The 14,813-nt window shown below is 28.7% G+C and overlaps 1 protein-coding gene across 3 annotated transcripts in view; it reads left to right on the plus strand.

The window, feature by feature from the left end:
- The window catches only part of LOC114124572 (BTB/POZ domain-containing protein 2-like), a 44,311-nt gene that overhangs the window by 13,286 nt on the left and 16,212 nt on the right, over positions 1-14,813 (plus strand). For 2 of the 3 annotated variants that reach the window (XM_050203007.1, XM_050203008.1), the window contains exon 1: positions 6,036-6,576. The exons of the other annotated variant lie outside the window; for it this stretch is intronic. In XM_050203007.1, the coding sequence (XP_050058964.1) occupies positions 6,566-6,576 (11 nt within the window). In that variant the 5' untranslated portion in view covers positions 6,036-6,565. Of the gene's footprint in view, positions 1-6,035; positions 6,577-14,813 lie in introns of those variants that run through there. 3 annotated transcript variants of the gene reach the window in all.

Raw genomic sequence — 14,813 nt, forward strand, 5'->3', positions numbered from 1 at the left:
AAAATATAACCTATACCTACCATTATTTATAATCTTATGAATACTAAATCTAATTGAAGATAAAAATTTGTTAGTGAACAAATTACTTTCACTGAGAAAATAGACATCGATTATAAACATTTTTGGTTCAAACTATACAGAATATAGAATATAGATGCTATATTGCAGCCTACAGTTACGTTTACGATATAATAATTATTCAGACCGTGGCTGTTATGTTAATATTATTATTATAAGTATTTTTTTTATGTATATGTATATTGTATACATAGGTTTTTAAATAAACCTGTCATTTGATTCTTGGGCATTAGTCTAGACACACGAATATATACTTGAGTTTAGTGTTAAACATTTTTGCTTTATAGGTATCCTTAAAATGTAAATTGTATCCATAGTCAATACTCAATAGTCGTGTATGGTGTATGTATCCATTAACATTAAGTATTGATGATAGTTACACGGGATTCAAAAATATGTTATACAACCATATGTTCACCTATATCGCATTATAGTAAAAACCTCATAACGGTTGACATTTGAATTTGAATAATTAAGACGTACTTCATCGTAAATTTATATACTATAGTTATAACTTATGGCTGCTTATGAGGTTACTGTAAACTGTAGTAATAATAAGTTTAACCTTCTTTAAGCTCACTAATAAGAAGATAAATTTTGGGTTTTGAGTAATTATATATAATAGTAAAAGTAAAATAAATATTTAACAGGGATAATCATATTTTTTTGAATAGGTATTTATCTTCTATAATAATTATACCTAATTAGTACCTATGAAAAGTTATCTAATGAATATGTTAATACCGTTTAATCTCATCTATATGAACCATTATGTGTCAGTGTGATTTCTGTAAATATATTTTGTCCAAACCAATAAAAAAATTATATCAGTCATACGATGTTTTGATTTAAATAATATTTAAATCTATAGCGTCGAACATAAATTCAATCGATACGTACACTGAGAACTTATTAAAACCCGAGTCCTTGGCGTCCATTTTAGGTAAATAAAAACGGGTCAAATGTTTGGCAATAATAATATAAGCCCTCGAGAACTAAGAAAAGATCAAATCAGGCGTATCTATTATCATTTGTGTACGTATTCAGTCTACTTATAGTTGAAAATGTATCTATAATGAACGTCATATAGCACGTTCGATTTTTCATTTAGTTTTAATACGTTATTATATTATGTACATAATATATGAGAGTATTAAATCTTGTGGTTTTGCGCCCTAGGTAGACCAGTTTATATTTGTATATATTATATCTGTATGTAGTGTAATACATCCTTTGGCCTTGATCAAAAATTATTTTACGTTATTTAATTTATTATTTACGGTAAAAGGACGACCAGCTCTGTATGTATGCGATGACTGGTCATTTCTTTTTTCACCGACACTTTGAACAGCAATAAAAATGTGTTTTCCGAATTTTCAAACCACCTCTTCTTATTGAATGATAATACAAGGTAGTCTTGTGGTTCTATTTAACAAATAATTATAATTATGTGTTTGAAGTGAAAATAATTGTAGAATTTTATTTTGAATGTTCTTATAATATTATACCTAATTATTCTTAAAACATTCATACATGACCTAAAATCAAAATACAAACGTATTTAATAGAGGCAGTAGCTGATTATTGAACGAGAAAAAAAAGTTACTTAATCAATTATATCAAGTAGTTACGTTAGTTTACATGTAAGGTTAATTTTAAAAAAAATGATGTGTTATCCGATAAAAGTTTGTGTAGTAAATTTAAATAGCTTATGTAACATAAAAAGCAGATAAATAAAATTGAAACTACAACAGTTTAGAAATATTATAATATACCTAAGTATCTATATAAAACAATAGATTTTTCTAACTGACTTAACGGGGGAATTCAAAATTTTATTATCATAGCAAATAACTGATTTGCTATATAATCTACATTAAAAAAGAGAGAGATTAACATCATAGTGTATTTTGAGATAGGTACTTTGTTATAATCTTTTAACAAATAATAACTAAATTGTATGTTTTTTGTATTTATTTTTATAACTTAAATAGATTCTTGGTCAAAAAACTAAAAATAAACATATTTACATATATTTAATTTAAATAGTGGGTATATCTATTATGGAATATACAATTAATAGGTACAGAAAAAAAATCGATAATTGAGCAAACATAAAACTATAATTCATAATTATTACTGGTTAATTATAAATAATTAGTTAAAAATGGTAATATTATTGACGTACGATTATTATAATTATATTTTAATCGATTTGGTTTTAAGTTCATTGTATTCCCATTCTTTCTAAAATGTTATCAGAAAAAATATACCTTTTAATGTTAAATAACAGTAAATAAAAATGCATAAATTAATTTATAATCGATGTAGATACGCATCTTGATTCATTACGAATTCCAATCACATATGTATGTGGTAATCCTATGTGCTGGTACCATTCATGTCCATTGTTCGTCTTCAATAAACGCGTTTCCTCTTTGCAAACGAAACGACTCTGTGCAACTTTATTATTATTAAAGTGCACGCGCAGATGAGTCATGTTTTAAATTTAAAAAATTTTAAGTATATAATTAGAGTTTTGTTTTAATAAATCCATAGGGGTAAAAAAATACTATGTCGTTTAGAACTCAAATCCAAGTATTAAAAACAAGAATATGTGCTATTCGTAGATCAGCAAACGACCCTCATCCTTCAATTGATTCTTAATTGAATAGTACACAAACATTTTATGTGATATTTTTATAATATGTAATAATATTAAGTTAGAAGGGTCGAAATTGTTTTTATTTTTTTTTACAATTTATAGCTAATGAAAACTCCGATAAAAGTTAATTTATTTTTTAATAAAATAACTTCTTACTCGTTTCTACAATAAAAAGAGTATTAATATGAAAATTGAATTTCAACTTTTAATTTTTAAATTGATGCATTGTATTTCTTATTTTATTTGTTCATATGTAAGTAAGAAAAATAGAGTTCAACTAAAATTATATCCAAACAAAATAAGCTGGTTCAACTATAAATTTTAGAATGTTAATTAAATTTGAATATAATAATAATAATTATAATTTTAAAAAATAACCCCTCCCTCTTTTATGAGTTCAAATTAGAATAAAATTAACTTTTTAAATAATTTTGATACAAAGTTTTTTCTATCTTAAAAAATAATAGTTATTCAGTAAATTAAAATATCGAAGAATGCATCTTGTATTCAACGTATTTTTGAACAGTTTATCTACATTTTAACGAAGTTTTAACTGATTTAATGCTTAAGAGTTATGACTCCACATTTGTTATAAGAAACCACATGAAATCATGTACGGAACTTTGTAAAATACAAAGATAAATACAATAAGCATTGAGTATAAATCAATAAGAGTATAATTTACTCTTATAATAAGTCATTTTTTAAGATAGAAATAAGTAACATGTTGAAGATGTTTAAAAAAAATAATTTAATTTAATTTCGAACTTAAAGACGGTGGGTGCAATTAAAAAAAATAGTTTTGCTGCACACCTGATTTTTTATTTTTATTATTTTTCAATAATAACTGTTTCTAACTTTTAAGTACTTAATTTAGTAAAAAAAATCCAAATGAAATTCAGGGTCATACATTTGAAATATTTTGTGTTACCTTTATCGTTGAACACAATGTATATTATAGTATTCTCAACTCACGTGTCGTCACTTATAAGGCGACAATGGTTTGAACTTAGAATTATGAAGGCAAAAAAAATGTAAGAAAATCAGCGCCAACGCTGTATGTAATATTGAGAGTATAATATATAGGATTATATATGTATCACTGTATGTATGTATTTACTAGTTGATTACTATTTATCAATGTATGAGATGCAAATTATTCAATAACAACACTGGATATGTTTAATATTACTGATATCCACTGCAGTGGGCCAAAAACAAATAGAATGGACTGTTTTTATTTTAATTGTGAAGTCTAAAAACATAAAATCAATGTAAATACTTATGAACATTTATGTATTAAATATTGCAATATTGTACACCTTTTCAGTTTTTATAATATGCTAATCAAGTATAAATAATCATATAAACTGTATTGTGATATGACTTTTTTAATTAATTCTACGAAAGTAAATTGTATTGTATTGTACTAAATTGTAATATTTCATAAATGTTCGTGTATTTGGTTTTTATTGTATTAATCAGATACCATTACTGCAGCAGAGCCATGTCCATTGTAATGATTTGCAATATCATGTTACATAAATAAATAATTTAATTATATTTAAAATAAGTATATGAATGCAATGTGAAATTGGCGTTATATATATACATGTATAATGTATATATATTTATTAATCATTATATAATATTATCATGATGCTAGAAAATTAAATATTTCTAATATTTTAAAATTTAAATACATAATAATTTGTTATGACTTTTGTAGATTTATTATTATTATTATTATGGTTACGTTGCATTTATATCGTGGGAATAGTTTTTTATTTTAAATATTTTGTGTTTAATAATTCAAATAGAAAATAATTTATAATATATTGTGTTTATCACAAAATATAATACAGACCTATAGACTCACTACTCTTTATTCTTCTAAGGGACGTATCATATTATCATGTATGACTGTATGAGAAATAATTCAATAATTGGTACATACAAATACAACATACTCTAATGAACAATAGTTGATACTTAATATAAAAAGTAATCTTATATGATTTTGTTATGAAAACAATTTTAAATTTAAAAACTATATGGACAATATCTGTGAAAATATAATACGAAAATAACTTGGTTATTTGACGGTATGATTCTTGAAATTTGGTTCCAATCCCCGTTGTAATATGTACTTTATTAATAATAATTAAAATTATTGAAAAATAAATTAATAATAATATACTTTAATAATAACACATACCTCTGGTCATTTCGTGCCACGAATCGTATTTCCGCGAGACTATTTTACTCACAATAATATTATTGTTTACGAATCGTGAACGGGTGCATATATATATGTGTATTAGCGATTAACCTATGTAGGTGATTCAAGATTGTGATTTGTGAATGCGCATACGTCGTAGTAGTATTATAGTGCCGTATGGGCTACGGACTTAGGCGACACAGTACTCTATATTATGTATATTATATTACAATAAAATATGCTCACAGTCAGAGAAAACTACTGTAATAATTATCACTTTTCCACGCGAAACGTGGTTAATACCATAATATTATACATATTATATTATTATACACTCGTAGTTTCTCAAAATATATTATAGTACTTACTCTGACTATGCCTATTACCTAATACCTACACGAGTATATATTATATAGATATTATGAATCATAATATACCATAATCTCGTACAATCGTCTCGTTACAATAATAATAACGGCTCGTCGCGCGCGTGCTTTACACATACACACAAAAAATTTATATATATATAATTATCGACTCGGTGCGTTATAATAAGTATAATATCGCGTTCCAATAACGCACGCGGCCCGACAATCACATAATACAGTAATAAATAATAATATATATAATATACTCATATGCTCTGGCACTGTACACGCGTAAACATAAACATAATAGGTAATAATAATGTAAAAAACGTTATTGTATGTGTGTGTGTACATTTTTTGTACGTTGACCCTCGGCCGTCAGCGGCGGTGGTTGCTTCGGTTACCTATATAATATAAATATACCTATATAATATTATTGTTATACATATCGTGTTATACACTTATACACCTATTATACAGCTCTATATTTTACGATATAAAAACCCAAATGCTCCGCCGCCCTCGCACCACCGTCCCGCTAATCATAGTGGTCACGGTTACGGAGGTAGTGGTGGTGGTGGGGAAGCCGTTTCTCTGGCGGCGACGACGTGCACCCTTATCGCACAAGAGGCGGTGGCGACGGCGGAGGCGGCGGCGGCGGCGGAGGAGGCCTGGTCGTCGTCGTCCACCCGACGACACGCGTCGGCCGATCAGTGTGCTCGCCGGCGTTCGTACGGCGATTACACCGTCGACGCCACTGGCTCTGTTGGTCTCTAAGCGAAGTGTGCATTGACACGCGCGCGCGCGCGCTTGTTCGAATCCTAGTGCGCCCGTTATCGTCGTCGAGATTATAATATTGTATTTTTTTTATTTAAGACGAAAAATCATAACTACCGATTGCGGTACGCCAATTTTTGAATAAAAAAAATCAAACGCGAAGATTTTGTTGTTTTTTTTATTAATCGGCCCGCATGTGTTGCTACAAGTGCGAATTAAAATCTTTCCCGAACTCGTGAAAAGCTTTTTTACACTTATACTTGAGTTTTTTTTTCTTTTCACGATGTACGAGATCGGAACTTCGATATCATTGCCGTTATCCGAACGTTGAACGCACGCATTAAATAATAATATTGTATTGGATAATATTGTAGTTATACTTACACGTGTTACCGTATATTCTATAATATCCACACAATTTTATTTCTATAATACGTGCACACGAAATAGCCAACCATGGGACTTAGGTGAGTCGTTTTTTTTCTTTTCTTTTTTTTTTCGTTGGCATAAAAAAATCCCGTCCCTTTGATAGATTTGTCATGCTTTTTTTTCTCCGTCCATCGCAGGCACGCACTAATATAGGTAGTATATTATATTATATTCACTCGTGACTCGTCTGCCTATTAAAATATGGTATCGCAACTGTCCGAATATCTCGTATACCTACGTCAATAGTGTCGTCGTCCGGCTATATAACATTCGTGTATATAAAATGGTACGTTTAATACTTGTATGTATATGATGTATAAATAATAAATAATACGATATACCTACCTACGTGATATGTTAGAACTACTTTATATTAATATTATTTTAATACGTTCCCAACCGTTTAAAAAGTACAAACATTAAGACAATAAATTATTCGCTGTTCAGCGGGTCAATAAATTATTATCAAAGTTCCATTAAATATAGGTAGATACCAGGTAAATTTATAGGTAAGCACGCCGAATACGTCGATAAATCAATCATAATAATTATACTCGTTAGTCAATGTAGACGCGCGCTATGCCACTGTAATGCGTTTAAAAGTCTATAATTATTGTACTAGATCAACGTTTTTTACGTTCCTGTAAAACGGTTGATTGGATTGTTTGATTACGCTTCTTATCATAGTGAATTTATTTAAGGATAATATTATGTAAAATTAATTTTTATCAATTAATGTGTATCTACTCCAAAAATACGGGTTACAACAGACTTAAATTAATAGTGAATTCCCAGCATAGACAACGTGTCTATATATAGTACAATTCATGTACTAGGTATCTTATTATTTATAAACCTCAAAAACAACAACAATCATAGGTAATTAAATTTAAAATCGACTAATAAACAAAGTATATTATATTATTATATTAATAGACATTTACTATTTCGTAAAATATATATACGCTATTGTCCTATTATAGAAATATAATGTGTATTCTATTATATTCATTATTTTTTTCTGAATATAATACTGTACATTTATACATTTTTATACATAATTATTTACTGAATATTATATTGCCATTTAAATTAAATTCTTATACTCTCCTCCAAGAAAACGAAATTTATACTTAATAAATACGCGAATATTTTTTAAAATAATTTCATTTATCTTGCAATATTTTACATCACAGTAGCTGATACAGTTGTCAGATAGGTACTATTTGGATATTGATGTTATTTAGTGGTACAAATATTTTTTCAAATTGGTAGTTGAAAGTAAACAAATTAAAAATAATTAATATATTTTTACAATTTTCATTTCTGTACATCCTAGTGTACATCTAACTAAAATAAATAAACATTCAAGAAACTATTATGTTCTTACTTAATTATTATAAATTATAATAGGTGCTTATATAATAATTATTATTTACAAATATAAGCACCAGGTGTTTAAGTATAATATCTACTAATTTATGTAAGGTATATTCTGTATTATAATGTGTGGAAAGATATGACTTACTGCAACAGCAGCAGATATTTAAAAAATGTTTTTTTCAATTATATATTTTTGGTGTAACGTATATGTAATGTGATACACCGATATACGTCGGTACTTTGTTTTTGTATCGAATTTATAAAATATCATAATTCTCAATCCCATTATATTTATTTTTTCAAGAATCATTGAATACAACAATAACATATCGCCGACCCACACAATTTTTTAACAAAAAAAATGTCCTTTAAATATTACAGTAATCGAAATTTGCTTAACTACATACATCGAACATATTATATTTTGTAATTATATAGTCGAACCAATACGAATGTACATATGTTCGTGTATAATACACAGCTATAAAATATATCATTACCTTGCCATATCATTTTATATGAATTATCCGAACATTATGCATACATAGCAAATACGCAGCCACATATATATATTATAGATACTGTAGTTATAATATTAAGTGACAAAATAGTATTATATTGTGTAGTCGGGTAGTCCAGTAAAATAAGTTCAATACTAATTCATGCGCCTTATATGAGGTACTTAACGTTAGCTAAACGTCTTATTTGTACTTATACAACTCGAGCAATAAGATTTTATACACAAAATCGTGTTATATATACTAAGGACGGGAGTACCCGTAGTTGTATCGGTATTACTTATATTTAATATTTATTAGACACTAGGTACCCATAACCGCCGTAACATGTATAATGTATATAATATATTTATATGGCATTTAGCAATTATTGGTACTTGTGCAGCATCTTTATTATAATATCATTGGTTATACATAGTATCATTGAGGGCTGAGGTCGAAACCCAAACTGACTTCTTGATCTATATAGATACCAATGTACCATATGATCTGATATTGCCATCAGATTTTTTCGACAAAACGTTACTATCGAGTGCTCGATATAAAACAATACGATGATGGACAAAGATTGCAGCATATACAATACCTATAATATTTGTATACACACACGTTATTATACGTTCTTCGTTGTCTTTCTCGTTACCGTTTATTAGAAGACCGTTGGTTGTGGTGGTTGGTCGGTGGGTGGCGGGGGAAAAATACTGTAATTACCGGCGGAATACGCGCGCGCGCTCGCCTTTTGTGTTTTCACTGCTACAGCCATGCCATCTCGGATTGTACATAGAGTATAGACTATATTATACTATATTGTATAGTAGTATTACATTATATATAGTTAGGTTGGGTGGGTAGGATGGTCTGTCGGTCGGTTATTGGTTGGCTTATACTTCTATGTATATAATATGCACGCGTTCCCGGTAAAACCACTTCGTATGTAAATACGAGCGCATTATAATTTAGGTGGACCGTTTATTGTGTCGTATCGTCGGGACGAATAAAAAACAAAAAGTAACCGACCGACGACGAGCCGTCATTGTAGATAATAGTTTTTTCAAAGTCCGTTTAGGCGCATATGTATTGTACTTGTACTTACGTTAACGTAACTCAGGTTCGTGCAGCGGAGTTGCATCCCGCGTGATATCATCTTAGCAGTGTTTATACATAATATATCATAGGTACATATCATGTTTTATTCCAATAGGCAAGTAGATCCCAAATCAGGCAGTAGGAAATGCCAAAAGTATTGCAGTTAGATTAAATAATCATATTATCCACTTATATTGTCTTTGATCTAAAAATTCTCACATTATTCCGTCGGTCATCCAGCTAGAATATCCACAATATCGATAAATAAAATACATTTGTGGTAGATTTTAAACATTTCCCATTTACCTCTATACTATCTTCTTTCATCCATCTATACATTATCAACAAAGATTTCCTATTTTAAGCAATGGATATAAGACTTAGCTGCGCAGGTCTAAATATATAATAATAATATTATCGTCTTTACTTAGCATCAACATGTATATGATAATATTATAATACCACTACGAAATATATCAATGCGGTGGCCGCGGTGATGTGTCCGATAAAAATAATACGCGCAAAGTCCTCTCGGCGTTCGGAAATAGCCGCCGAAAGAATTTGGCACTACGTTCGCTCGCCGCATCGCTGCGCCTGCATGCGATATTCATGCAATACATAAACGCACCGTCGGAGGCGGGATGACCGATATTTTTTTTTACACCAGATTCATATTTATTTATAGTATATTATGTACTATACACCGAACAGCGTTGTTTTAGATAATTGTCAGAGACTTCAGTGAGCCTTTGCGGATACAGTATATTTATATTCTTCGAGGTTTGCAATGTTGACTCATTTTCGCTCTTAACTGTTTTAACTCTTATCCATCTCAGAAACATATGGTATCTAATTTAGTAAATAATAATAAATAAAAAAAAAAAAACAATTATTAAATGTTTATAAAACTTAAAGTTTATAGTTTTTTTTTTAACAAATATAAATAACTAAATAAGTATAGAATTTTAAATTTTAAATCAGGGCTACTGCTCTCTTCCTTGAAACAACAAAATGGTCAAAATTTAAGTTCTATGTCGCTTTTTCCGGGGGATATCATACAGTGATTTTGTTTTTCTATACGTCCTGTAGCATTTGTGTCTGCTTGAGCACAATATAATATATAATATATGTAGGTATTATAATACTTCTTTATTTTATATTTTGTTCCACACACACGCGACACGCAGATCGGTCACCGTTGTCCGAATCAAGAATAATATTATAATACGGGCCATACGCGCTATGCACTTATTTAACGAATCATTTTACAAGTACCCAGTGTCCCACAGTTGGATAATAATGTTATACGATAACAAGTATATAGTATGTATAATATATGTATATATAAATGTATCTGCTGCAAGTCGTCACGATAATTATTCATGTGAACGATTTTTCAACGTTCTGCAGACAGATTATTTAATTTCATCTTTATTTATTAGATTTTTTTAAACAAACGATCAATGGTTATTGATGTATATTGTTGTGCACGTAGTCTAAGCTATGTGTATTGTAATACTACCTATTTAGTATTTATAGTTACTTCGCGTTATTGTATGACCCCTGCAACAATCGGTGATTTTACTATTATAATTAACGAATAATTTATTGAACCAATGTCATGATACTATTTAAAAATGTAAAGTAATATTCAAATAAGTGTTCTCAATGTTTGCTAACATATTAAACGCTCGTTTTAAAAATGTTTCTAATAATTGTAAATAGTTAAAAATGGATACTAAATACATATATTTGGAAACTACCGGTTAGGTTAGAGGTTATCGGCTATCAAAAATACTGATTAATTATTGAATTAAAAAATAATACCCAATAGTAAACCGAAAAATGATTAGGTTTTGCTGAAACCGCTAGTTTATTATAATATCTTAACCATTATTAACATTTGTAAATCTTCGTTTTATGTGATTCCTGAATACTTAATAAATTACATACCAAATTACCGCATACAGTTTATAAAGTAGTATCTGTTAAGTGTATTTTATAGTATATTTTCAAAATTTAAAAACATTTAAATTGGTCATCGATAAATTACATAAAATTGTTAGACTTCCTCTTTCAGTAATTTTTTTCCATTCAAAAAAAGCATACATTGCTGTAAAACAAATATCTACGATTCTACGAGTATATACCCTCTATCCGGCTCTATCTAGTAATTAATAAAAATAATTAAAAGGAATATGTGATTATTATAAAAGAATACAAATTGTTCATTTAACGATCAATATCTTCTTATATTATAAAATGGTAAGAAAACAAAGACCGTAAGAAACACGGACAAATAATTTAAATCATGGTCCCTAATGATATTTTTAACCATTGAAACTCCTTTAAAATAGCCTTTAACTAAATACTTAGTCCAACTTATTTGGACTTTCTCGCTCACCAATAATTTGTATCATAATTATTTAAAAAAATTCAAAAGAAATATTATTCTGGTAGACTTTCAAATAAGCATAATATGTGCATGTACAAATAATAAAAAATCATTGATTGTACGTAGACATAATATGACAGATATTATTTTTATATTTCCTTAAAAAAATCGAATATAATAATACATTTATATAAATTAAAATGCTGTTAAAATAATATATATAATATATAAAAAAAAAGTTAAATTGACATATTAATAACTGATAGGGTGCTAGGTCAATGTCAGATTAAATAGGGATAAAGGTTAAATAAAGCGACAAGGACAAAATATACTACGACGGTTGTCCTTAAGCGTCAAAAGTTGTATTCTAACTGCAGGACTATCCGTCAGGCTTGCACACTCACATTACTCAGTAGGTGTTATTTTATTTCATTTAAATATTATTTATTTAAATTAAATTGAATTTATAATTTAATCATTTTAATATATAATTCAAGTACCTATACATTATTAATGATACGATGCTGTTGAAAGCTTCGTAATTTTCTTTTAATAATATTCAATCGTCACATTGGAACTTTGTAAGTAATTCCACTAGGAAGGAAGTAGTAACTATTGATACATATTTTCTTTCATTAGTATATACAATTATTACATAACAAGTTAATAAAAAATAACTTATATTTTTTAATTAAAAATAGGCAGTCGATTTTTTTTATTCGATTTGATCGTTTTATCAATATTTTATGATTTAATTATTAATAAAAATAATATGTTTTTTATTATATAATAATATAATAATTAAGATGGGTACTTTAAAAACAATTATAGCTATAATTAGGCTGCATTCTATAACATATTAACACAATATTATACATCAAAAATATGTTCGACTTGTAATTTGTTTTATTTTGATAAACTATTCACCTTTATAATAAAGAGTAAAGACTCGTAAATCATACCTAATATTTAACTTAATGCCGTTTGAAAAAATACATTTAATAAATTAATTTATTTCATAACCGCGCAGGTTTCACAGGCGGAACGAGCGCAGACAAGAAGGTTAGGTTAGGTTTTTGATATCGTACCGCGTATAATATATATCTACCAAAATAAAATACCTAACTGTCTGTAATGCGAATACGGCATAATTCTATCATTATTTGATGTTTGTTATACTATATAAATAGGTACACATTAAATCAATGTATAGGTTTTCAATATTTTTCATATAAAAATATACGTTTGCGGCAGCAGCATTATTACTTATATGAGTATACTCTATATATACGCGTACTATATTACCTATTCTTCTTGTTTATATATTTATATATATTGTAAACGTAGGAGTTACCCCAGCCAGACACATTAGCAAATCAAATATTTTATGTATACGGTAGAGCGAGCGTGAGTGTGTGTGTGTGTGTGTGTGTGTGACTGTATAGCTATAGTAGACTGTTATGATCACGGACTTGGAGGCTGGAATTTTGTATAAACGAATGTGAATCGCGATCCAGATGAAATCTCATCGTCAATGTGTTCGGTTGTACACACATAAGTATACACTCAGCCCGAAAACTATAACATTGTATATTATGTACAGCGCGCGCACACAATGCTGTCCCTATAAATATATGTCTAACAGAAGCAGCCGCCGGGAAACGATTTTCCATTACAAATCGTACATTCTACGCGTATATACTCGTATATAGACGTGTGTATGTGTGTATGCGTGCAGGGCGAGGTTTCCTGTGCATTGCCCCCGGCGTGGTGTCCTTATCGTATACGTATTCGTGGACACACAGGAAAGAACGAACGTTGTGTGTGTTTTGGTGTGAATTTCCGATAATTATTATATTATCATTATTCGATGAGTTTAAGTATAAGTAATAAGAATAATATATATACAGGGTGGGCTACTGCTATTTTCCCATGATATGTATAGTAACTTATACATAATGTGATTGATTGGAAGAAACCCAGACGGCGATTCATCCTTGTATACATTATATTATAATATGTAATATAAAATGTGTGAGTTCATTTTATCTCGGTTTTATATTAATTGTTTATGTAAAAATTAAACACACAATGCGGCAGCATTGATCGTGCAAAAAAATAAAATATCACCGAGGATAATGTTCACATGCCATATTATATTATATCAATTATTATTTATTATAAAATGTACGTTCTAAAGTGTGAGCTTGATTGACTAATTAGCGGTCGAGATACAACGAAAAAAAATCTCTTGTGTTGTGTGGTCGTTCGAGATTCATGGTATATACAACGATACAGATTTATTAATAACAACATATATATATATATATATATAATATATGTATATTGTATACTCGGGATCGCTTTTCGGATGAAAATGATTTTTCTCATTCAACTCTAGGTAGGAATAACTGACGACAATTTAATTCTATTACTTACTTCTAACGAAACTGCCATGTATATCTGTTTAACGGGACTTGGGCGAAATGTTTGCGAAATATTCTTTGGTTCACGTGTTCGCATGGACAACAGAAGGTTGATGATGGCTACCAGCGGTAGTTAGCCTACTGCCACAGTAGGTATGGAACCGCTGGTAACATCTGCAATGCCCTCCTGAAATAGGTATGTCAGTGATGGAATAACAGTATTATTTTTATTTTCAATTTTTTCCCGTATCTACGTTATTGAAGGTACATTTTGATTAGATTAAATTTATTGTTTTTGAATTTTTTTCCATGTAGAATTTACAATATTCAGTTTTATTTTTATACTTTTTTACTTAAAAACATACAATTTTCAATTCATATATTGATTATGATATCAAAAATTTAGTTACACCGAGTTTCTGAATGCTGAATACTGTAAATACAATTATGAAAGAACATCAGGTAGT

The sequence above is a fragment of the Aphis gossypii genome, chromosome 3, assembly GCF_020184175.1.
Source record: "Aphis gossypii isolate Hap1 chromosome 3, ASM2018417v2, whole genome shotgun sequence".
Classification (NCBI taxonomy): Eukaryota; Metazoa; Arthropoda; class Insecta; order Hemiptera; family Aphididae; genus Aphis; species Aphis gossypii.